The sequence below is a fragment of the Trachemys scripta genome, chromosome 21 (genome assembly GCF_013100865.1).
Source record: "Trachemys scripta elegans isolate TJP31775 chromosome 21, CAS_Tse_1.0, whole genome shotgun sequence".
NCBI classification, from domain to species: Eukaryota; Metazoa; Chordata; order Testudines; family Emydidae; genus Trachemys; species Trachemys scripta.
Genome location: NC_048318.1, coordinates 10,100,955 through 10,126,193, shown reverse-complemented (window position 1 = coordinate 10,126,193; position 25,239 = coordinate 10,100,955). Strand labels below are relative to the sequence as shown.

The 25,239-nt window shown below is 47.5% G+C and overlaps 1 protein-coding gene across 13 annotated transcripts in view; it reads left to right on the top strand.

The window, feature by feature from the left end:
- Positions 1-25,239, top strand: part of GRAMD1B (GRAM domain containing 1B) — a 226,093-nt gene that overhangs the window by 91,728 nt on the left and 109,126 nt on the right. The window contains exon 4 of one of the 13 annotated variants that reach the window (XM_034754542.1): positions 18,624-18,667. The exons of 9 other annotated variants lie outside the window; for them this stretch is intronic. In XM_034754542.1, the coding sequence (XP_034610433.1) occupies positions 18,624-18,651 (28 nt within the window). In that variant the 3' untranslated portion in view covers positions 18,652-18,667. Of the gene's footprint in view, positions 1-1,739; positions 2,038-8,251; positions 8,335-18,623; positions 18,700-25,239 lie in introns of those variants that run through there. 3 more of the 13 variants (XM_034754543.1, XM_034754544.1, XM_034754541.1) reach the window with 3 other exon arrangements.

Below are 25,239 nucleotides of genomic sequence, written 5' to 3'. Positions count from 1 at the left end.
CTTCACTCACAGCATAGGTGCTGGACCTGGGGATGCTGCCACACCACCTGGCTTGAAGTGGTTTCCATTAAGGGTTTACAGTTTGGTTCAATGGCTCTCGCGCACCTCCACTATAAAACATTTTCCAGCACCCCTGACTCCCAGAAAAGCCCAAACCCTTTAATTGAACCTTTTTTCCTTTCAAAATTAGGAGTATATGTGCAGCACGTGGGTAGTAGTTTTCATGAAGTTCTAAAGCTGAGTGACTAGCATGGGCTTCGAGTTTTATTCTCCCTTGATGGCATCTAGGTCAGAGTTGCATGCTTTACAAGTCAAAAGCTGATTTTAGTTTCTGCCAGTGTTCCAGGCTCACCCTGGCACTGGGGACAAATGGGAAGGCAGACGAGCCCTGCTTTTCCCCTTTACACAGATGGGGACACAGAGCGGTAAAATGACTTGCCCAAGGCCAAACAGTCTGTCAATGAGTGAGGTGGGAACAGAACCAAGAATTCTTGGTTTTGTCCCTCAGCCACTCAACACTGGAGATCACCCCCCTCCTAGCACCTTCTCCCCGTCAGAGTGCCTCTCATACACACGGGCAACTCCGAATCAAAAACACAGAGAGCAGGTTTATAAAGTCAGACGCCGTTTTACTTGCTTAATTTTCCGACTGTGAGCTGCAGTGATAAAGGGAGAATGAATATATTCCAAGTTAGTATCTGGCTGCTGATTGTGTGTTTGTGATGTTGTGTACAAGGTTAGATGGTTAAATACTTTGCAAGGGGTGGCGGTATTCTGTGTTTACTAGTCCCAGTTGCTCTTATACCTGCAGAAGAGAGTGCATGGCCCCTTAAGACACAGCTGGCATTAAAAACGTTATGAGGGAGGAAATGCTTCTTTCCAGGATGAACTGAGGCACCTCTCAGACCTTGTCTCCTCTCACAGGATCAGAGGTCCTCTTACTAAGTGTCTGCTAAGCCAAACTCCTGCTGAAGTCAAATTTCTCCTAATTAATTCAATAGGAGATGAGCTGAGTAAGGACTGAATAAAAGCTTAGGAAGGACCTGAAGATTTGACTCACTCAGGAGAGAACAAGCCAGCCCTAGAGAGCTAATTAATAATCCAACAGAATGTTTGGCAGAACTAGTGCTTGCTAGTTGCAGCTAACCCTTTCCTCAATATGTTTCACTCCAATTATTAGTCTCTCTGGTGCTGTTGATCCTGGCATAATTTACTAGCTGAGAACAGTGTCTACTACTAGATCACAGGGAAATTGACAGCAAAGCAGACAGGTGCTTAGATATTATCTGAGTTTTGTCTGATGCTGGGGGACATGTGAAGTCATATCGCCTTGGTCTGGGATTTCATACGCTAAGCAGGGTCAGGGCAGGGCGGCCTCCAGGTACGGAAAGAAACAGTGTCCTGGTGATTCAGTAGACAGTGGTGTCCCCTTTTGAGCCTGGACTGAACCAAAGTCTTAGTGTGGTTCTGGACTGGGATGCCGGAGGTGCCACCTTTCAGATGGGGGTGCAAAGCGGAGGTGCTGACCATGGATAGTCATTATAAAAGATGTCCATGTCATCCTTATAAAGTAGTGGTGGCAGTGACCAGTGACCTGTGTCTCATAAGGTGACCTCAAAAATTGCTGCTGTTTATGTTTAATTCCAAGTAATTTTTATGTATGGTTTAACTGATGAGACTAATCTTAAATTGACCTAAATACAGGGCTGCTAAATTGCCTTTACTTCTGTTGTTTGCAGTTGTAATCATGTCAGGCTCCAGGGCAGAGGAGCAGTGGTGTAATCTCTCCTTGGGGAACAGTGACTCTCGCTCATTGGACTGACAAAAAGTCCCATTCATAATGCTGTTTATGAATGATGGGGGAAAGGTTTGGAGTCTGGCCCGATCCAGATAAGCACCCAGAGGCTCAGCTTCTGGTGCAGGCTCTATGAACATCTTGAATTTGCCAGCCTGGACTGCACCTCGGGTGAGGCAGTTCTTTCTCATGGAACTTATTTATTTTCTTTCAAGAACAATAAAGAGTCCCCATTTGCAGACTCTGCGTATCCTGCTCATTATTTACAATGTGCTGTTCACGTACCTACCAAGCTCTGAATACCAATACCACCACCCACCGCACCAGCCAGTGCTTCAATATCCCTTAACTCTCAGGAAAGTCCAGAGGAAACAAACAGACCCTGCAGCATGTCCCGAAAGCCAGCCGATGCAGGCTCTTTCAGACCAGGGTCGGAGGGCATTCCAGAGCCTCTGTAAGGGGCACTTACAGAGAACAATCTGCCAGTCACCCCTGCCTCTGTTATACTGAGGTGAATGTAGCATCAGCACCGCTTCTGCCAGGCCATGCCTCTTGAGTGTGTCAGCACCTCCTTATTCGGAATCTGCTGCAGCTGGAGGGTGATGAGATTGTGCAAAATTAAAGGTGGTGATGGTGGTGGGGAAGATTGTGATGTTTTTCAAAGTGCATTAAAAGTTTGGTGTGACTTTTGGGGAAATCTTAATACAAGCAGCCCAGGTCCTCTCCCCCCACCCCCACTGCACATGCCAAAAGAACAGGGCTTTAAAAGCATCTCCCAGCTGCTGTGTACCTAGGGTGACCAAACAGCAAATGTGGGAAATCGGGACGGGGGTAAGGGGTAATAGGAGCCTATATAAGGAAAGATCCAAAAATCGGGACTGGCCCTATAAAATCGGGACATCTGGTCACCCTATATGTATCTGCTTGCACCTGTGTGGCAGAGGCAATGCTTGTGCATACTTCCAGTATGGCCTTAATTTTTCTGAGCCTGCTGGTATACGTGTCTTAAGTGATCCTGCACTCAGCACTCTTGCTGACTATAACAAAAAGCAAGTTCGTACCCCCTCTGGAATCAACTTCCCTGTGCAGCCTGCCAGGATCAAGCACCCTTGTCCCTCCCACACCCCCTCCCTAGCACACCGCATCTGACATCACACGCAGGTAGAGCTGTGCACGCAGCACCATCTCATTCCTGCAGAACTAGGACAGAGAGAGAGAGGACCTGCACCTACCCTGATACACATGGGAAGCTGCTGGGAGGTGAGGATATCCCAGGCACCAGCAGAGGGATGCTGGACCTACCGGGCAACTGTGGAAAGATACCAGAAAGGAAGATGTGATTGGGGAGGGCTGATCTCTTGGCTATGTCCAGCCATATCTTAATTACCAGCCTGCACTTAGCAACAAAGATGGTACCAAGGATCTCGCCAGTCGAGTTAACTTGGCAGTGACCTGACTCTCCAGGACGAATAAACTCAGAGCTGTGATTCACACAGGGCTGAAGTCCTCGGATCCCTTCAGACAGGACGCTGACTTTGCCCTGGTATTGGAAGCAGACACTTGAACCGCTGCTGCTGTTGCTATTGCCACTCCGTGGGATGTAGGCACCAGACTTGGCTGGTGAACCACAAGGCCCAGCCATGGTTCAGAACCCATGCCCTGAGACGGTCTCCTGCAGCACAGCAGTGAAGCATGTCTGTCACTTGCGTGTGTCTTCCCTGAGGAAAAAACTCTCCTTCCGCAGAGCCATGTAAGTTGACAGGTGTGGGTCCTGTGCTGGGGTGGAGTCTGTGGATATTATGTTTGTGCATCCAGGGGTCTGGGCATGAGAGATGTGGCTGAATACACTGTGCAGGTGTATTCAGAGTCCTAGAAGGGGAAAGCTAGCAAAGCAAACAAGGAAGAGTTTAATTTTGAGGTGCTGGCCTGGGACCCAGGAGACCTGGCTTCTGTTCTCACCTCTGTTAAGATTTCCTGTTTAGGTCTCGTCATCTCTGTGTGCCTCAGTTTCCCATCTATCAAATGGGGAGGAGAATCCCTTCCCTAGCTCGCAGGAGTGTTGCAAGGATGGGTTCACTGATGTCTGCAAGTTACTCAGATACTGAAGTGCGATAGCCCTATGAGCACCTAGGAGCAGATTTGTGATGCCCAGATGATCTTAGCCAGAGATGCTGCTCCCTTTTAAAGGAGTGGCCTGAAGATTGACTAGGGCTGAGTAGGAGAACCCCCGGAGGCCTGGGTGAGATGAGTACACAGCTAGTGCATCAAACGGGGGTTATACACAAACCACACCAAACTGTTCACTGCTGTTGAACTGCAAGTTCAGGCTCACTCATGTGCTCGCTTCTATTTGAACTGCAGGCTTGTTCTTTATTGTGACCCTGAGGCGCCCCTTAGGCTTATAGCAGAGAACAGGCTTAACTAAAGTGTAAATGCCATGCCACTGAACCAGCAGGAAATACAGTCCTTAAGCTCATACACACAAGAGCCATTAGTGCTGCTCCCTTAGCATCCAAAAGTCCATGGAGGGGAGGGGAGAAATAGATGAGGGGAATGGAGAGGAATGGACAGAGGGGGTGGGGAAGAGAGATGAGAGAAATAGACAACAGCTAGAGGGTGATGGATAAGAGAGAGAACCAAAATGGGTGGGCAGGGAAGGACAGTTCATCTCAGGACAGAGCAAGAGGTAGAATCTTCTGTTCACAAATCGTATCGTGATTGCAAATTAATCACCTGCCCAAGCCTGTGCGGTACCCGTGTGCCGCCAACCCTGGTGTAGCAGGCTCTGAGCCTCCTCTCACACCAGTGTAACTCCAATAAAGTCCAAGGAGCTGCTCTTGGTTTACACTGGTGGGAGCAAGTGGAGGGTCAGGCCCATTTCCTCAATCTGAGGCTCCCAATGGACCTTACATCAACCTTTGCCTGCTCCTGTTTCCCCTTGCCCCTGAGAGGCACAGTGGTGGTAACACCCTGTGTCCCTGTCTCTGTTCTCCTATGCATGGAGGCACAGCAGGGACTGTCTTACACTGCCACTCCCAGAGCTTCAGGGAGTCTATTTTCCATTGCCAAAGTGATTGTGGAATGCTGCCATCTGCATGTGCTGGCAGGGGTGGATGTCTTGCTGCGGTGTTACTCTGAGGTAGGCAACCCAGTACGTTAATAAGGAGAAGGACGTTCAAGAGTAAGAGAAAAGGAATGGATGTGCTTTTGGAGGAGGGGGATAAATAGGAGGCAGTTGCTGCTGCCTAATGCCAGTGTAAAATTCGGGGAGAACAGGCTCCAAGCTCAGTGTGCTGCCAAGAGATGGGTCTGAGTTCAGGTCCTGAGTAGGAATGGTCCCAGTAAAGCCCCAAGTCGGGTGCAGCTTGTATCCGTCGAGCTTTGTGGCAGACCTCAGAGCGACTTTGTCAGAAGTGTTGCTAAGGTTCCTGGGTCTACTGAACCTGCCCAGCTCAGTAGGGAGGGGTGTGTTTTAAGGGATCTGGGGCAAGAGGGGTGTGTGCATATTGAGGAAGCCCTTGAGGAAGTGCCCAGATGGGGGCCACACATCTCCAGCCCACTCAACTCAGGCATGCGAGACTTTGCGAGCCCACCCACTGAAGGAATCGTCTGTTTGCAGCTCTGCAACTTGCTGAGCTCTTGTCCTGAGCTTTCTGGACTGGCAGCATGCAGAAGCCTGGTGACACACACGCACTCATCCTCTGCAGAGGAAAGGAGCACCCCAAATCCCTCTCTGGTGATCTCCCCTTGACCCTTGGCAGACTGAGAACCGGCACTGATGAGCTCTGGAGAGACCCTTCCTCCAACTAGGTTGTGGGAGATGATGGTTTTACCCTCTTGTGGGGCCTTTAAAGGTGAAAAGGAAATGAAGAGGTGGAGGTAGGGACATCTCCAGGAATAATGGGTGAGCTTCAAACCTTTTGGAGGTTTGGATAAGCACCCCAAGCCTGGTCACTAGCTGACTATCCACCCCTCTTGGTTGGGAATTTCACAGGAGCAGGTTTTTCGGTGAGATTCGGTGAGATTCCTGCTTCCACACAGGAGAGAGGCACTCTGAGAACCAGCCTCTTCATTGCTCCCTGCCCAGTCCTGGCCTGTGCAGAAGCTGCCACACATACGAAAAATCACGAGAGGGGGGGAAAGTAACCCAAATTTTTCAAACCTGGAAAAAATTGTGAGATGGCATTTGGGTGAAGGTGCAGGGCTGGCTTCTGGGCAGCAGTTCAGGTTTGAGATGAATGTGAGGAAAGGTGCTGGGATTGGGTTCTGGATGGTAGTTTGGGCCTGAGATGAACCTGGGAAAGGTTATGAGTTTTGGTTAATATTGTATGTGAACTGGTTCATCCATCATTAACCAATGTCCGGTCCCCACCCCACGCTGACCATGAGTTTATTTGTGTAGCTTCCTTTAATTTTCCTTTGCACATCCCCTGCATGGCTCAGGATTTATTAGACTGGTATGTATGAGTTGTCTCTGTTGGGGCTGGGATGGTTGGTTGTGTGTGTGCTGGAGGTGGTGGGGGTTTGGGGTTAATGAGAGATGGGAGATCTCTGGCTCTAAATTGTACTCCTGCCCTGAACTTCGGGAAAATTTGGATTCAGTTCCAGATTCAAAATCTGCTGACCCTAATGGGTACAGTGCCAAATAGCTGAGCTTTGGAGAAGTCCAAATCTGAAGACTGCAACTCCCCTCTGTTAGCAATGAAGGAGTATAATCCTCAGTGGGTACCAGTGCCAATAGCCCCCCCATTGCACCCCCACTGCTGCTGAGACAGCCCGTGGTATGACTTTCTGCTGGGACTTACAGGAACGGGCTATAGCGATTTGATGAGAGCTGCACTGCTCCGCTAGGACCGGCACATTTGCTGCTGTTGGCAGACCTGTCGGCGCAAAGATCACCTGCTCCCAATTCCTCCTACGCTAGCATTGTTCTTCCTCCAATGTCTCCGAGGTGGGCTGTTAATTATAGCGTGTGCCGCTGCCTGCCTGTGCACTGCATTGTTAGGTAAAGTAGGTTTGACAAGCGGCTGGAATAAGATAAATTCCTCCTTTCTCTGCCAAGCCTGGAACCTTTTGCACCTGGTGCCCCAGCTCCAGGAGCCCCCAGCTGCCCTTTGGAGATGAATCCAGTACAGGAGGCGAAAGATCTGTCATCCCCATTATATGAGCTCCTGGGACGCTCTGTTCTCAGCCACATAGGGTCTTGTTTTTCATAGCCCTTTCATTAGATCAGCACAGATTCTGGAATTTGATGGCCCCCAGCAAGGTTATGCCATCCCCCCATCTCTGTAATCCTTCCTCTTCCCCTCCATGATGTGCTGACCCATGATCTGAGAAATGGGGTAGGATGTCTTCTCTCCAGCATGGCTGGGAAGTGTTTGGGGGGCTGGATAAGCCTTCCTTTTCCCTCTTGTTGCCCTGTGGGGATAAGATGCAGGGAGGAGACCTGGCAAGATAGGTCTCTTTTGTCGATCCTTGTCTTGTGCTCGGATATCCCCCAGTCTTGAGGAGTTCCACAGTTGCCACTTATATGGGTGGATGGACCTGAATTTTAGAAAAGTCCAGTGCTGTCCGTGAAATTAAGGGGGACGGATAATTTTATGACAGATCTGTAGTTATGCAGACAGAGTTCATGCTTGAGGGTATCCAGCTGATTGCTGTGTTAAAAAATTCATTCTCGAGTCCTGTGGCAATCAGCAGAATGGGTGCTTTTTTCTCTAACGCATCTGGCATGGGCCAGACGCTGGACTTCACAGGCTACTGTTTCAAGCTGGTATCATAAAATGAAGCATGCCTATTGTTAAATCCCTTGGGAACATAACAATAATAACAATATTTAGCTCTTATTCAAAGCTTTTCATCTGAGAATCTCAAAAGGCTTTACAAAGGTCAGTCAGTGTCATTATCCCTATTTCACAAGTGGGGAAACTGAGGCACAGGAAAGGGGAAGTGCTGTGTCCAAGGTTAAACAGCATTGTCATCGGCAAAGCTGGGACAAGATCCCCAGTCTCCCAACTCCCAGCCTAGTTCCCTTTCCACTGGACCAATGTCTCCCTGTTTGGTTAGATAAGCCTCCAGATGTCCCTTGCATGTCTCACTGCACACGGAGAAAGTTTGACAGAAGTCATGTTGAGCTGCGTCACAGCCCCTGATACACAGGAGTGTGTGAGGGGGGGAAATGACGAGATGCTTTTAATGTCTCTTGTTTCCAGGTCTGAGAAGCTGGCTCAGATGGTCTCAGTCCTATGCCTGCCTGTTTGCAAGTGCAGAAGGGGCAGTTGTGTAGTTGCATTCCACCTGCTGACCATATTTAGAGACAGGCTTTTTTTGATGATTATAGCTAAAAAAGTGACACTGTCAAAATGACATTGTGGGGTTCCACATTCAGGGTCATGTTTCCAGCCCAGCCTTAAGCAGCACTCTCTTTTTTCTCTCTTTTGTGGGGACAAATTGCAGGCACAAATGATTGCAGCTCCTTGTGTCGCTTGATGGCTGAGTTTCTGGTTGCACCTGGAATCAGGGACAGTCCTAAGGTAAAAACACAAATAGTTGCATCTTCAAACTTGGGCCCTTCATTTTTTTGCAGTTGCCAAAATATAGGGCCCATTATTATTATTATTGATGTGTATGTGCTAGTACCTAGGAGTCCTACTCAAGGACCAGGACTGCATTGTGTTAGGCACTGTACATACCTTACCTTACCTTGTACCTTCATTCCTTCTGTGCCACTGATACATCAGGAAGTCCAGTTCCTTCACTGATTATGGCCACTCATTAGTTGTGGTACTACTTCCCAAGTGATGCCAACACCTTCAATATCCTCTGTCACTGTCTTCTGCCAGTTCTTCCTGGGCATTCCTCGCTTTCTCTTTCCTCCCTTGTGTACCCACTTCAATGCTTGCGTAGCATGTCTCCCATCTTCCATACATTGTACATATCCCAACCACCTGAGCTGTCTTCCTTTGATATTTTCTAACATGTCCTGCCCACTCAGCTCCCTTCCTCTCGCATTTGCAGTTTTATCTTTCCATGAAATGTGTAGTGTCTCCTTCAACCGTCTGTGGTGGGCAGCCTCCAATCTCTCTTTGTTAGCTATTGTCATTGGGCAAGTCCCTGCTGCATGTGGTAGCGTGCTCAGTACAGTTGCATCATGGTATAATTTGATCTTTAGTTTGGTGAGGAGGCCTCTGGTTGACCAGACGTTGTTCATCCTTCCAAAAGTGGTGTTTGTTTTCCTAATCTCGTATGAATACCTTTATCACAGCCACCATCAAATGTCATCATGCTGCTTAAGTAGCAGAACACTTCTGCCTGTTCGATTTCTTTTCCATCCATGTGCATTGTATGAACTTTCTCCAACCTGGAAAAAAAAATAGAGACCTCACCAAACAGGGCACAGAAGTATTTGTCCCCCAGAGAACCCATACCAGCTGTACTCTATTCCTTAAGCCAGCAGTTCTCAACTGGGGATTCACGGCCCCCTGGGGGCCCTGAGCCCCCTGCTTTGGCTGAAGCCCAGAGCCCCAAGCCACCCCCCACTGGGCCCTGGAGCTTCTATAGCATATTGGGAGTGCCTCAGAAAGGAAAAGGTTGAGACCCCTGTCTTAAGCCACTTAACCCTCCTCCATATCTGGTTCCAAATCCCAGAAGACATGGGAAAAAATGAAGGTGATGGGCTTTGATACTACTTAGTGCCCCTGCCAAACCTGTCTCTGAGGGGGCCTCTCAGGACCCAGACTGTTAGAAGTATGTATCCCATTGCAGGGTGGCTTAAGTTTCCAGTGAGATTTCATGTTTCTTTTTTAAGCCAAATTTGTTCACTGCTGTACCTTTAAATATAAAGCCTCCTCTTGCTAACTGCTCTCCTGAACTGTCTACTCATCCATTGCCGAAATCTGTGAAGAGTATGTTCTTCAACATCAATGACATTAACTTTTTCCCAGTGCCCATCAAAGAGCTTTTGATTTTTCCTAGGGAAAAATCCTGGCATCAGATTTCCTCCTTCCTTGGCACTGCTTCTCGCCACGTGAGGTCCTAACCTTCTAGTCTTGCTTTGGGGGTTACTGGAAGTGATTAGACCAGCCCATGTGTCCGTAGGGATGAGAGCCAGCCATGTGCTGATTGGTTGTGTGGAGGGAAGGGGAGAGCAGCTCTTGCGAATGAGTCAGCAAGCAGAAGGCAAAGAGAAAGTGTGCAGGATGCACCTCGCTGACTCGAGTTTGCACTGAGCTGCCTCGCTTACTTGGGGGATTAGAATCCCATGCACCCAGGTGGAAGGAGAAGAAAGAAACCCCTCTGATGGATCAGCAGTACTGGGACTATTTTCCCTCTAGCTCTTCCTCTACAAACCTAACCGGGGCTTTCCTCTGAGTGTCCTAGCATCCTTGCTTTCGGCCATGAAAAAACCCACTGCTATCAGCACTGCTAAGGTTCAAGTTGACCCTTCGTTGTAGGCGCCGGATACAAGTGGAAAAAGCAGTTTAGATGAGACAGATTCACGCTTGGGAAGAGGTTAGCTTGAAAGAAACACTAATGTTGGTTAATCCCAGTTATGAGAATTCGATTCTGATTATTATTAACCTCAAATCCTTTTGGTTCTGGTCCAAAATTCTTCTCTAATCTCTCCGGGTTTTGCATCTTATCTTGTGGTAGAAGCAGCAGCAAGTTCAGCAGAGACCCGAAGGCAGCTGTGCCTTGAAAATTGGTTCTCCCCCAAGAGAAGAAATCTGAGAACAGAGAAGAGACATCGGTGCCTCTTTGCACATAGCACAAACCCTTTGTAAATTTCCTCGTCGTCGCCCTTTCATCAGCCTAATCATGTCTCTTTCCCTCTGGGGCTAAAACGCTGGTGCCTAAAAAACAAAACAACCCAGAACCATCATAGTTGTGGAATTGCATCTGTCCGTAGCGGGATCTGAGGTCACATCTCTGTGCTGCTTCCGCCCCAAAAGTGCTGTGTTTGTGTAACCGCGCTGGGATTTCCATCTCCCGGTGGATTTGGCAGCATCTCTCCCTGATTGCTGGGAGTGGATTGGAGCACGGACAGACCTCCCTATTCCTGCAGGTGACTGTGCTTGTGTAAGTGCACGTTGTGAGCTGTGTATTCCTCCTCCTCCACCTCCTTCCTTTGCTCTTGTTTCCTGGCCTGCTGCAGAGTATTTGTGAGTGGTCCAGTGATAAGATGGCAGCATGTGTCACCCCAGTACACCGTGCACCATAACAAGGTCAGCCATTGTAATCAGTACTAACCAATCTCCTTCCCTCTCTGCCTGGCTGGTTCTTGCTATACTCTTCTGCTGCTGCCTTTCGCACGGTGGCCCTAACCCCTCCCTGGACCTTGCTGTGCTTTTCACACTCTCCCCCTCAACCCATCCTAGTTCGCACTGCTGCATGCTCTCTCACCCTCCTCCCTTTTCTTTATTTACAGTGTTGGATTGTGCTCCCCCTGGGATGTATTGAGGAATTCGGCAGGGGGCTTGGATCCACCAAAGTTTCAGGCATCCTCTCTCTGTCCCGGAGAGAAAGTTCCTTCCAGGCCCCCTCCTACTTCCTCGTGGGCTTTATTCAAGGGCACTTGAGTTCTTCGACTTCTGTCAAGGAAACTAGGCAGGCCACCTCAACAGACAGTCATCAGCCGTGCGCTGCACTGCCACCTGCTGCTTGTTGCTTCGTGTGGGTCCCCTCAGAATCTGAGGCATTTATCCCAAAGGTCCTGCCTACCTGCACCCTTGGCTGATGAACAGGACAGTGAAGTTCCTGAGAAGTGAAAATACTTCGAATGTTACATTCCATGTTTGCTGCCTGCTATAACACAGGGAGGATGTGTCTCTTACCTCACTGTTCCATCACTGTCGTCCTTAACCTGCTGGAAGATCTGTCCCATGTTAGCACGGGTATTCAGCATTGAGATGACCCAGGCTGGAGCTGCTGAGAAAAGTTTTTGTGATAATGAGGTAATGGACTTGTGCACACATGGGCAGTGGTGCCCCTCTCCCCAAATAGGGAAACTGGGTTCAGGACCAATTCAACCTGTGTCTTGAGATTATAACCCATCCATCCCCTGCTCTTCCCTCCCTTCAGGCTTTAGAAGTGATGGGTCAGTGGACTTTCTTTTGTTCCTTTATTTTAATTCCTTTCCAGTCATTCCCCTTGTGACTCTCCTTCAGACACATCCTTTCTGGCTCCAAATTATCCTGTCCCAAACCAAACTCGTTCTGCACCTCTTAACATCTTCCCAACCTCTTCTCACTTCAAACTCTCTCTGCAGTGCCTATTATAGTCTCCCCATTTCCACTACCCTCAGACTCTTACCTCTCTTTATACCTATAAAAATCACCACTCCTTTTTTCTGTACCCTCCCACTTTGATTCTAATTGTTTCGATGTCTCTGTAAAAATCAACCATCCTTCTCAGTTTCAACTAAATATCCACCGTGGTTCCCAGAATTGAACTAGTGCTCCCGAGAATATCTTTAAAAAGTCTTAGCTAGCAAATATCCCCAAAGTCTCCCTTAACTTGAGAGAGACAAGGTAGGTGAGATAATACCTTTTATTGGACCAACTTATGTTGGTGGAAGTGACAAGCTTCCGAGCTTTTCCTCAGGTCTGGAAAAAGTAACCAGATATTACTTCATCTTCCTCGTCTCTCTCATATCCTTGGACCATCACGGCTACAACAACTCCCCTAATTTAAGTCTTTGTACATGTTCCGGGACTTTCTTTCCTGTAGCCCTTTCAGTTTATTTCTGTCTCTTTGTATTAACTCCTTTTGCTCTTACAGGACACCTACTTCTGCAGCCCTAAAAAGACTTAAATTGATCTCTAATGCTTAGGGATAGGGATGAGAGCTAATCCTGAGGGCAGATTACCTCATATCTGCATACTGCAGGGTTCTTACACCTTCCTCTAGGGAATATCTGGTATTGACCTCTGTCAGAGGCAGGAGACTAGGCTAAGTGAACCTTGTATCTGATCCAGTCTGGCAATTCCTATGAAAGCTGCTTTGGTGCAGTATCCCTTAGTACAGTATCAGAAACCTTTTCAAGCCCACAGATGGGATGCAGGCTCTGTATAAAGGCTAGTTTCATCACTTTACTGTCTGTTTTATGCACTAAGGAGAAGGCTTTGAAGGGGGCTAGTGATTCTCAGGGTTTCAACGCTTGAGTGCCCAACCTGGCACACTTTAAAGGATTATCTGAGGCTGGGCACTGATCACTATCAGAAAATCATGCCCCTTTATAGTGTATCAAGTTGGGGCATTCCAAATCACTAGCCACTGTGGAAAATTTTGGCCGAACAAAAAGTAGAGCTGATCTGTTACATTAATGACTGCTTTGTCTAGTCCCCAAGAAGAAATAAATCCTGAAACATCATATCCTTCTACCTAAAGGTGTGCAAAAGATTTACAGTGAAAGTTTAAATTGACTGGGGGTGGGGCTCTGTTTATTTACAAACTAAAAAAATTGACTTGTTTCACTGAAAAATCCACTGCATTTCAAGAAGTTTTCTCTTGAACCTGGGCTCCTTTTGCAATGTGAAGGAACTCATTTCTGAAAGAAAACAAGCCCCTCCAGAGCAAATGGTAGCTTCAAAATTCAAACCTTCCCAAGTTTTTAATTAAAAACCAACAAAAAAAGGAAAATTCGGTGAAACAGCGTGTGAAAATAGTCATCCGTCTGTTTCAAGCAGTTTCAGATCTGTGGTGTAAATTTAAAAAAAAAAAATGGTTCCAATTCCACCCTTTCTGCTTTCTCCAATAAGAGCTTTTTTCCTTCTTTCAGAAAGGACCTCTTGCTCTCCCCAGCGTCCATAGGAAAATATCCTGCCGTCTTCCTCTTGCAGGGCCCGCTTTATCCTCTGTGAGGACCCTCCATCACCCCACCTTTTAAGAGAGAAAGTCTTATTTCCCACCCCCTCTCTCAAGATCCTCAGTCATAACACATGCCTTTTCAAGCACCACACACATTTAGTGCAGAAATAAGTGGTTTGACGTCCACCCAGCATGCCGTAACAGAACAACTACAGCTCCCATGATGCAGTAGGCATGTGATGCATCCTCGCTCCCTACGCAAATACAGCCTCACATGATTTCCCGGCTGCTGAAGCACAGAGTCAGCCCCTCATGAAATTTCCCTGAGGAAATAGAGATGGATCCTACTTTGGGGATGCTGGGCTTGCAGATAACCTCCTCTGACAGCAGAGACTCCAGGGCTGCGGAACACTGACTTCAGAGAGGATTCAGCAGTTTAGGCATCTTTTCCCAGGATTCAATACTCCTCGCAGTCCCTATCCCTTATGTTATGTCTGTTCCCTGAATTCCTTTACCCACACACCGCACTCTCCCTAGGCATAATTTTCCCTCTTTCTCTCTCCTTGAAATCTTTTGATTTGTTTGTAGCTTTCCCTCTCACCAATTCTCTTGCTAATAGATTTTGCTTTGTGCCGCCTGCTACGTCACCATCTCTTTTGCTCCACCCAGGGTTGTGCAGACTCTCCTGTAGCTGTGACTGACTGGATAAGCAGCGCTATACTTAAAGTGGCAGGGCCTAATGTACAGTATTTTGGTCTAAGTGCACATGTGCGCACAGGGTTCCTAGGAGTCTGATATGGTCGGCCCCTCTAAGCCTTTTGGCTTTGCTTCTGTGGATGCTCTAACAATTAGCCCTTTATGATTAGCATTGGACTCCCACTGGTTGCTAGAGTGGAACTGGGACAGGAATAATTCATTTGCAGCAGCTGGATTACAGTCACGTATCCCTGCGAGAGTAAGCCATAAAGGCTGTGTGTGTGTCTAAGAATGGACATGTGCATTTTGCCTGTACAGCCAACTCTGCTTGCATGGAATGTGTAGAGCATATGACATTTGAGACTGGCTAAGGAGCTGGGAGGGGACGGGGCATCTGGGTGTGGTTTGTAACTCCTGTTAAAGTCAGCATGGGCTAAATGGCTAAAATTGAGCTGAATACTTTGAAAATGTACCCTCTTCTCTGTTAGCAATGGATCACCCTTATAGCATTTGCAGGTTCAATTTAGTTAAGCACCCAGACGTCTGGGAGCCTGATTCTGATATCTTGGTGGGGTAAATCAGGAGTACCTCCACTGATGTCACGGGGGTGAGATCAGAAGGAAGCGCTGGATCCTTAACAGAAGTTTCTCTGATCCTCTTGTATCTGCAAAACTGGGCTTCTGATTTTGTGAGGCCAGGTCTACACCTAAAATTTAGATCAACCTAGCTACATCACTCAGGACTATGCATCTGAAGAAGTGAGATTCTTACCCACGAAAGCTTATGCTCCCAATACTTCTGTTAGTCTTAAAGGTGCCACAGGACCCTCAGTTGCTTTTTACAGATTCAGACTAACACGGCTACCCCTCTGATTCAGGACTATGAAAAATTTCACACTGAACACTGTAGTTAGGTCGACCTAACCCCCTGGTGTAGATGCGGCTAAGTCAATTGAAGGATTCTTCTGTTGAACTAGCTACCACCTTTCAGAGAAGTGAATTATCTACAGTGACAGGAGAACCTCTTCGGTCAGTGTATGAAGTATCTATGCCTGCACCTGTGTCTCTGTAGTGTAGAATATCCTGAGAGTGGGCTTTGCTGGGGGATGTTCACCATCTACTGTTTCCAGTTGCCTCTTTTGTGTGGTCTTAGCTCATCTGCCACCACTCCCAGTTGCTGCAAAAATGAACCCAAAATGTTAACACAACTTCTTTTGGAAATTGAAAAGCCAGGCGGGGTTGGAATTCTGGATGACAGTTTGCTGGGGCTCCTTCCTGTTTTTGTTCAGAGTGTGTGTACCTGCTGCTTGCATGTTTGAGTGTACCTTGGTTGCTCTGTGTTGTTTTCATTATCTATACTAAGCCACCGTCAAGGGTGAGGACCATAGTTGCCAACTTTCACACGGTAAATAAGCACCCCGACTTTCACAATAAGCCAAAAATCAAGCTAATCCCATTTCAAAACAAGGCCAAAACAAGCCAATCCCTAAGAACCCCAACACTCTATGTGACTAGATCCCCCCGGCTCTATGGACTATGGTGGGCCTGCGGTGCACCTGTTACTCTCTCCCCGCCTTGCCCCTGCTTGCCGGGAGCCGATCAAAAAAAAAGAAGCAACAAGTTGCTACAAGCCAAACAGGCAGCAAGCTACAAGCCAAAAACTAGCCAATACATCAATTAAGCCAAAACCAAGCCCAATTTCTGCATTTTTTGGCATGTCTGGTCAGGACCCTGTTATGCTAGGTATTGTAAAGACAGGTGACAGAAAGGACAGTCCTATCCCCAAAGAGCTTTTGCAGCTAAACATTTAAAAAAATTTTTTTGGGAGGCCATGGGAGGGAGGAAGGAGCATAGGGGCTGCTTCCCCTCTTTCCCCTGGGTGCTCGATCCCCCCCTCTGGCCCCGGCCCCGCACCCCCCCACCCCTTCCATGTGGCCCTGCCCCTGCCCTGCCCCGCCCCCATTCCAATCCCTTCCCCAAAGTCCCTGCCCCAACTCTGCCCCCTCCCTGCCCCTATTCCAACCCCTTCCCCAGATCCTGGCCCAGCCTCTTTCCCGCCTCCTCCCCTGAGCATTCCCACTCCTCCCCTTCCCTCCCAGCACGCCGCCAAACAGCTGTTTGGTGGCAGCTGGGGGGAAGCGCTGGGAGGTAGGTGGAGGAGCAGGGACGCGGCGCGCTCGGGGGGCGAGGGGAGGAGGAAGTGGGGTGGGTGGGGGGAGGGGAGCTTGGTTGCCAGTGGGTGCAGAGCACCCACTAATTTTTCCCCATCAGTGTTCCAGCCCCGGAGCACTCATGGAGTCGGCGCCTATGGGGAGGAGATGAGAAGGTATGAGGATGCATTAGACCTGCAGCCATGCTGAGGAGGCATCAACATGCCAGTAACAAAAATTGGTGTTGGGACCACGTATCCCCCTTGGAGCTTGCAATTGAGGATGACTGTGTGTGTATGTGTATTCATAGAGTGGGTTTTATTATGTATCCAGATACAACCACTGAGAACATGCTGTAGAGAATAGTTCTGAATTACCAGGAGAATGGACAACATGACCTGTTTGTACCTGTGCATCCATGTACAGCAGGGTAGGTGCATTGTGAGACTTGCACAGCCACATGATGTACAGAAAAAAAAATCACTCCTTGCGGTGCATAACATATAGCACAATACTATACACAGCTGCGCGTACTTTCTTGTGTACCAGTCTTTCTGAATGTTGTGTATGTGCATCCGGCACATTGATGGCATTATGTGTTTGTGGTTTGGATTCTAAATATCAGTGTCTGTCTGCAGGGCCCCAGACACTGACAACTGTGTATATGGTGTATGTGTGGGTTCATGCTGAATATTGGTGAACCCAGCATGTGGGTGTACTCAGACTCTCTGGGATATTTTAGTGCCAGGTTGTGTGTGCACATACTGCATGACGGTGTGTACGTTCTGTAGCTTGTATATCAGTGTCCTATAGTCTGCGTGTACTATGCAATAGTGTTTGTGTGAGGGTGTTATAGATTGTTTACCACTGCCGTGTAGACTGGGTGTACTATATAGTGGTGCCCTGTGTATGTGTGTACATTGTGTGCTGTATTATCTGTGTGTGAGAGAGAGAGAAAGAGCGAGAACATCTTCAGACAGTGATGTTTCTAGCCCCTGGCAACTTAAATCGGTCTGATTCTGCAGCACTTTGCCCTATCCCCCTGCTAGGATTGCTTGTGTTTGCCTGGTGTACCAGAGTTAGTGCATTCCAGCCAGTTGTATGTATCCCTTCCCAGGCTGGTCAGCTAATACAGTCCAGATTGATTTACTGTAGTAAAGTAGGCCAAAAAGGGAAACTGCAGTAACTGTGAACGGAGAAGCTGTCCCTGCTGGGCAGGAAACCTCGAATGATGAATGGGGCTGTATGAAGTCATCCTGCTCCTCCAATCAGATGGCTTGTCTCAGAAAGGCAGGGGCCTCTGCAGATGCAGCTGCCTTTCAACACTCGAGCTGTTGTGCCAAATTTACCTTACAGAATGATTTTTCAGTGTCAGAGCCATGTATATGAACCAAAGAGTTCCCAGTTTAGGCCCCAAAATTTTCTGAGTGACATTGTGAGGTGAGTGTTTTCAGTGGAGTATGGATGATCACACTTCCTTCCTACACCCGGATGTCTCTTTAAGAACATCTCAGGTTTATCCCTGCACCTACATCTGTCTCTGCTGCACCTGTCTGGCTTTTCCCCCTGCATTCTTACCTTTAGAGCTGCTTCCTTCCTCCCTGCATTCCTCCTAGTTAGCATCCATCAGATCCCACTCGTGTACCCATGTACTGTCCAGCATCCATCTGCTTTTTTTCCTCCCTCCACATTTCTGTGGTGCCCAGTGGGATGTTCCTGGTGTTGCTTTCCCTTCCCAAAGAATGAGAGAGGGGAAGCAGCACGTAGTTTTGTCCAGGAGCAAGGCAATTTGCTTATGTGCTCCCTGAAGAAGCTCAGAGTGCAGAGGAAGATGGGAGGATGCTCTCTTCCTCAGCAGCATGCTAGACCTTTGGATGGCACGGGGGTAGCTGGCGAATGAATCACATCTCCTGCTGAAACACCTTGCCTGACTCCAGCCAAGAGTCTAAATCAGAATCTTGTCAGGGGAGCTTACAGGGGCAGAGAAGTCAGCCTCTGGGGTGGCTTTCTCCTTTTCCTCCCCGTCTGGGGCAGCTGGGTAGGCCTGGGGCTAGTTCTTGACTAACTTTCTTTTTATTCTCATCTGCCTGTCAAATTGTTCATCTCTTCCTCCTCATCTTTGACTTTCCCTTTCCCCCCTCCCCTCCTTCCCTGAATGGTCTTGTTTACTGATAGGCCAAGCAGAAAACATGGAGGCGTCTGATATGGCGACAGCAAAGGTAGGATGGAAATGCTGCCGGCCTCCTTGTGCGTAAGTGGCTTCGCTTGGCAACTTCTTTCTTTTTTCACTCGTCCTTTTACTTTCTCCCTTCCCCACCCTGACACTCCGGGGGCTTCCTTAGCACCAGGGGACGCTAGGGATAGGAGCCAAGTCTCACGAATAAGTTCCTTTCCAAGTTTTACACCTTCAGCCTTTATATGCTACTTTCCTTTGAGGTCTGATGTAACGTCTTCCTGCTCTAAAGAGTTTATGCTGTGGTCCATTATGGGGATTTTTGAGGGGGAGGGAAGAGCTAAGCAATTCTTGGTCTCTTGGCTGCTTTTGCCCTTTGTTGCCTTTGTCTGCCCCTCACAGAAAGGACAGAGATTAGCTGGGGCAGCTTGGAAACTGGGTAAGGCAGCTTTGGCTCTAGTGTATCAAGAGAGACGCTAGAAGGGGTTCTCACAACAATTATTTTGGTGTCCTCAGAGTGCAGCCACCAGCTGGTGGCCGCTCTGACAATTTTTCCTAAAATACTTAATTAACTTTAGGAAAAACAAATAAATATGCACATATCCATGTCCAAATCACAGTAATTTATTTATGTAGGGTTTGTTTGTTTTTTGCAGACTCAGTATTAATAACAACATACAGTTGTCTCTTTTTCTTTACTGGACCTAAACAGAATAGAAACACAAATAAAATGCTGTGCATGTTCTTGTTTTGTTGTTGTTGTTTCTTTTGCTGTTTTGGTTGCGGGTTTTTTTTTAGATTTGCTAGCTAGAAAGTCTTCTGTGAAAAGTGATATTTGTATGTTTCTTAATATCGCTTTTCACAGCAGACTTACTAGCTAGCTGGGAGGCAGTGAAAAGTGATATTAACAAACACACCAATATAATTTTTCACAGCAGACTTACTCAGCCCTGGCAAGCCAAGACACAAATTAAGCCTTGGATGTGGAGGTAGGGAAGGAGGCAATGGAGGCCAGCAGTGATGGGGTGGATGGGTGAGGGCTGGGGATAGTAGTGGGGACATAGGGCGATAAGGGGGTGTGTGAGCCCCAAGCCCAGTGGCCGGAGCCTGAAGGTCTGTGGCCGGAGTACAGAGCTCACCACTATGCAGCCAAAGCCCAGAACTCAAAGCCCCACAGTCAGAGCCTAGGGCCAGAGCCTGCCACCCCAGGCCGGAAGCCTGAGCCCCTGCACCCCTGGGAAAGTGGGGCACTCACACTGGCTGTCTGCCCCCTCCGGTGTTTGTGGTTCAAGAAAAGGCAGGGCCCAACCCCTCCTTGCAGCCCCAAGGGAGGGGCTGCTGCTTTGTCCCCATCCCCCCAACCACCACCCAGAAAAAGAAAAGCTCCTGGTGGCCTCATGCAGTCACGGTGGCTGCATTTGAGAGATGCTGCGCTAGACCGTGCCTTAGAGGTTGGATTCCCACGCTCGGGAAACTGGATTTCAGATGAGAAATGGTTCTCAGCAATTTATTGTTACAAGGAGAAGGGGAAGGGAAGTGAGCTAGTGAGCTGAGGTTTTAGATGCACTCGCTCATTTGTACAGGGTTCCTGCATCCCCTCGGGAACACTGCTTGTAGTCTTTGCTCTTGCCAGTTTGTAGGTGCAGCTTTCCCAAGGGTTGGAAGATTGGAAAGTGGTGTCAGATTACAGGAATGCAGCCGAATAGACCAGGCTGGGTTTGAGGGGGGAGAAATGGGCCCGGAAGTGGGTGCCATGAACTGTGTCAGCAGTGTTCAGAGAGCGGGATTTGCATACACATCTGGCACTTGTTAGTATCTCAGTGCCAACGCCCATAGCAGCAACTGTGTGAAGGCACGGGTCTGCCACTATTGTGACTTGATTAGACAGTAGAGTAGGTTTGAAATATGGTGACCATATCTGCAGCCCTATCATTTTGTGCTTAGGGTTGCCAGGCATCTGGTTTTCGAGTGGAATGCCCGGTTGAAAAGGGACCCTGGCTCTGTGCGGCTCCCGGAAGCAGCTGCCAGGTCACTGCGGCCCCTAGGTGCATGGGCGACCAGGGAGGCTCTGGTCGCTGCCCTCACCCTCTCCACAGCCTAACCCTCTGCCTGAGCCCTCTCCTGCACCCCAAATCCCTCATTCCCAGCCCCACCCCAGAGCCCACACCCCCAGCTGGAGCCCTCATCCCCCCCGCACCCCAACCCCCTGCCCCAGCCTGGAATCCCCTCCTGCACCCCAAACCCCTCATCTCTGGGCCCACGCCAGAGCCCTCACCCCCCTCCCAAGCCCTCACCCCCTGCCCCAGCCCGGTGAAAATGAGTGAGGTTGGGGGAGAGTGAGCAATGGAGGGAGGGGGGAAGGAACAAGCAGTGGGCGGGGCCTCAGAGAAGGGGCAGGGCAGGGGTGTTCGGTTTTGTGGGATTAGAAAGTTGGCAACCCTATATTGTGCTGTGATCTCAGCAGCTCCTGGAAGCTAAGCATGGTTGGAATGCATCATAGTTTAGATGGGAAAGACCAGGTGCTGCAGGAAGTGATATTAGTGATTATGAAGCTGAACGTCTTCCCTTTGAAGTAGTATTGAACCAGATACCCAAGCATTGTGCTAGTGTGTGCTGCGTTGCTGAAAATACCATCTTTAATGAGATGTATATCTGAGGCCCTGAGCATTCATGGTTGTTGAGGAACCTATGATGCATTTCCTAAGAGGAAGGGTGTTAACCCCTGAGCCTTTATCAAATTTCAAACTGAGTAAATATTTCCCCTTGACTAAATTTCCTCTTTTGGATGAATTTTAGTATTCTTCACTACCTTTCTTTAAATGGCTGTGAAGTGTTTTGTGCTGTTGAACAGCCACAGTGTTTTACCCCAGAGGTGGCTGCATTTCACTGCAGTTCCTGTGTTCGTAGACTGTTCGTAAATTCTGTGATGTTATTCTGGACGGAAGATGCTATATATATATGTAAGATTGTCCCTATTACTGTATTTCCTTCACGGTTGTCCATCATCCCTCACCCTCATTTACCTCCAGCTTACACAGAAGTGATATTGTCTATCTCTATTATCTGAAAAATAATTGCCATCAAGAATGCTGGAGGCTAGGGACTGTGGGCCAGTTCCTGAATCAAGTGACACTGGTGTAAATGTGGAGTAGCCCTACTGACCGCAACTACGGCTGGTTAGAAATTTTTGAATGAAAACTTGCTTCATTGAAAAAATGGCCTTTTTTCAAAAACAACTGTAAGAATTGTGAAAAAAAAAATTGTGCGTGTGACATTTTTATCAAAAACATTATTGAAACCACTATTGTAATGCTTATTGGGGTTGTTTTATATTTACTGAAAACCTGGTAACATTTTTGTGAACGTTTATAAAAAAGTGAAAAACAGCTCAGTTTCAACCCCTGCAAAACAGAAACAACTTATGCATGGTGGTGGGTTTTATTTAACCAATACTAACTTGGGTGCAGATACTCTGGACTTACATTGGTGTAATTAACATCAGAGCTTGTTCCAATGCTGTTTATATTAAAGTACTAAATCCCAGGTAGTGTTAAGCTTTGTGATCTAGTATATGTCCTTTTATCCCCTGGTTTAGCTCTCTGTCCCATATTATGCCTTGTTTGAAGCCTTCAGAGGGCTGATACTTACATTCTCTAAACCCTTGTGGTTACAGCTACACTGTGTTTTAAAACCTGCGGCAGCAAGTCTCAGACCCTGGGTCTACAGACTTGGGTTCGTGCTCCGGTGCTAAAACCACAATGTAGAAGATGTGACTCAGGATGGAGCTTGGAATTTGAAGCCCAGGCTTGGGGGCATCTGTACTGCTGTTTATAGCGCTGTAGCATGAGTCCAAGTCATAGACCTGGGCTCTGAGTGCTGTGGGTTTTAAAATGCAGTGTAGCTCTACCTTTGAATTCCTCCACAGTAGAGTCCATCTGCTTAGATCTGGGATAACAGAGAATTCCTGGGGAAAAGGCTAGGTTATTGTCCTTGCCCAAACACTGAGATCGCCAATGGAATGTAACAACAGGATATTAATTACTACCACAGTTACTTTCCATTGTATTTGTGCTGTTGTCTCCTTTTTGCTGCTTATGGTGTCTCAAGAATTGATAGTCCCCTGATGTACCACAAAGCAACCCCAAAGTCACTGCTTCATATCTTCATAGATTTGGAGCCTCCATATTTTGGCTAGTGCTTCTGGGCCAAGGTTAATCTTAATCATAGGGTGGTTGCCATGCATCTTGATTTTGAAGCTTGTGGGATTCTCATTGGAGTCTCCTGATAATTGTTTTGGGCCAGAGCACACATGAGCACCCAGTGATTGTTTCGCCATGTGATGCTATTGCCTTGTGACATGATTGGAGGTGTTTTGAAGACGAGGTTTGACAAATACCTGTCAGGGATGGTTTAGGAGACTCTAGGTTTCTTTGGTCCTACTTCATGCAGGGAGCTGGACTAGATGACCCCTTGAGATCCCTTCTAGCCCTATCTTTCTATGATTCTATGATGGTGGCTCATGGTGACCTCACAACGTTTGTAGAATCATAGAAATGTAGAGCTAAACCTTGAAAGATCATATAGTCCAGCCCCCTGTACTGAGGCAGGACCAAGTAAACCTAGACTATCTCTGACAGGTATTTGTCCAGCCAATTCTTAAAAACCTCCCGTGATGGGGATTCCATAACCTCCCTTGGAAGCCTATTACAGAACTGAACGACCCTTACAGTTAGTTAGAAACATTTTTCTATTATCTAACCTAAATCTCCATTGCTGCAGTAATTGCCCATTACTACTTGTCCTACCTTAAGTGGACATGGAGAACAGTTGATCACTGTCCTGTTTATAGCAGCTCCTAACATATCTGAAGACTTTTATCAGTCCCCCTCCCCCTCCCCCCCAGCCAGTCTTTGTTTCTCAAGATTAAACATGCCCAATATTTTGAACCTTTCCTCATAGGTCAGGTTTTCTAAACCTTTTATCATTTTTGTTGCTCTCTTCTGGACTCCCTCCAGATTATCCACATCTTTCTTAGACAGTGGTGCCCAGAATTGGACACAGTACTCCAGCAAAGGCCTCATTGGTGTGACAAGCAACAGAGGGTCCTGTGGCACCTTTAAGACTAACAGAAGTATTGGAGCATAAGCTTTCGTGGGTGAATGCCCACTTCACGAAAGCTTATGCTCCAATACTTCTGTTAGTCTTAAAGGTGCCACAGGACCCTCTGTTGCTTTTTACAGATTCAACTAACACGGCTACCCCTCTGATTGGTGTGACAGTTACCTAACGTGCCTTACATATGACACTCCTGCTAATAAACCCTAGAATTATATTAGCTTTTTTTTGCAACTGCATCACATTGACTCATACTCAGTTTGTGATTCACTATAACCCCCAGATCCTTTTCAGCAGTACTACCACCTAGCCAGTTATTCCCCATTTTGTAGTTGTGCATTTGATTTTTTCTTCCTAAGTGAAGTACTTTGTAATGCTCTTTATTGAACTTCATCTTGTTGATTTCAGACCATTTCTCCAATTTGTCAAGGTTATTTTGAATTCTAAGCCTGTCCTCCCAGTGCTTGCAACCCCTCCCAGCTTGCTGTCATCTGCTGATTTTGTAAGCGTACTCTCCACTCCTTTATCCAATCATTAAAGAAAAATATTGAACCATACCAGACCCAGGACTGACCCCTATGGGATCTCAGTTTGAAAGTGAAGCATTGATAGCTACTTTTTGAATACAGTCCTTCAACCAGTTGTGCACTTATAGTAATTTCATCTAGACCACATTCCGCTCATATGCTTATGAGAGTGTCATGTGGGACTGTGTCAAAAGCTTTACTAAAATCAAGATATATCATGTCTGCCGCTTCCTCCATATCCACTAGGCCAGCAACCCTCTCAAAGGACTTCTTAGCATTTTGTTTCGGTACAAAGAGTTTTGTCATGCTGTAAGTGGCGGCCGTTCTTAATCTCTCCCTGCTTCTGAATGAGAGCAAGGGGAAAAAATACTTTATCCAGCAGAGAGCAAAGAAAACCAGCCCCACTGTGAGATGAGGATGCCCAGCCAGGGCACAGTGGGTGGGGATGGAATCAAATCCCGGCTAAAAGAGACCAGTGATAACAGAAAACCCCAAGCCTGAGAGCTGCCTTTTTGTCCCTGAAACTGCAGAGTTCTCATTCTCTGTGCTGCAAATATTCAGTGGGAATATCCTGGAAGGAGCTAGGGGAGGAGGAGTTAATTAAACACCTGATACACTTGTTCCATCTGGCAGGAGATGTGTTTTCCTCTGTTATACACTGTAATTAGAATGATGAATGACGCCAGAAAAGATGCCCATTTACTGTATCTCAGCGCGGTGGATTAGAGATTGTTTATTTCCTTGCCTTTTATTAGCCAGCAGCTGCTCAGACTGGGATTGTAGGGGTGTGACTAATACAGTGTGTGTCAGGGATCTGAATTGAACCAAAGAGTGGAAAAAATGCAGTTAAAATATATTTGTTAAAAATTCATTATTTTATCGAAGCAGATCCAACTGTAACAGAAAGTGAAGTTATTTTCAAAGGGATTTTAATTTCCATGGTGACTTCTGCACTGATGACTTCCATCCAGGATTG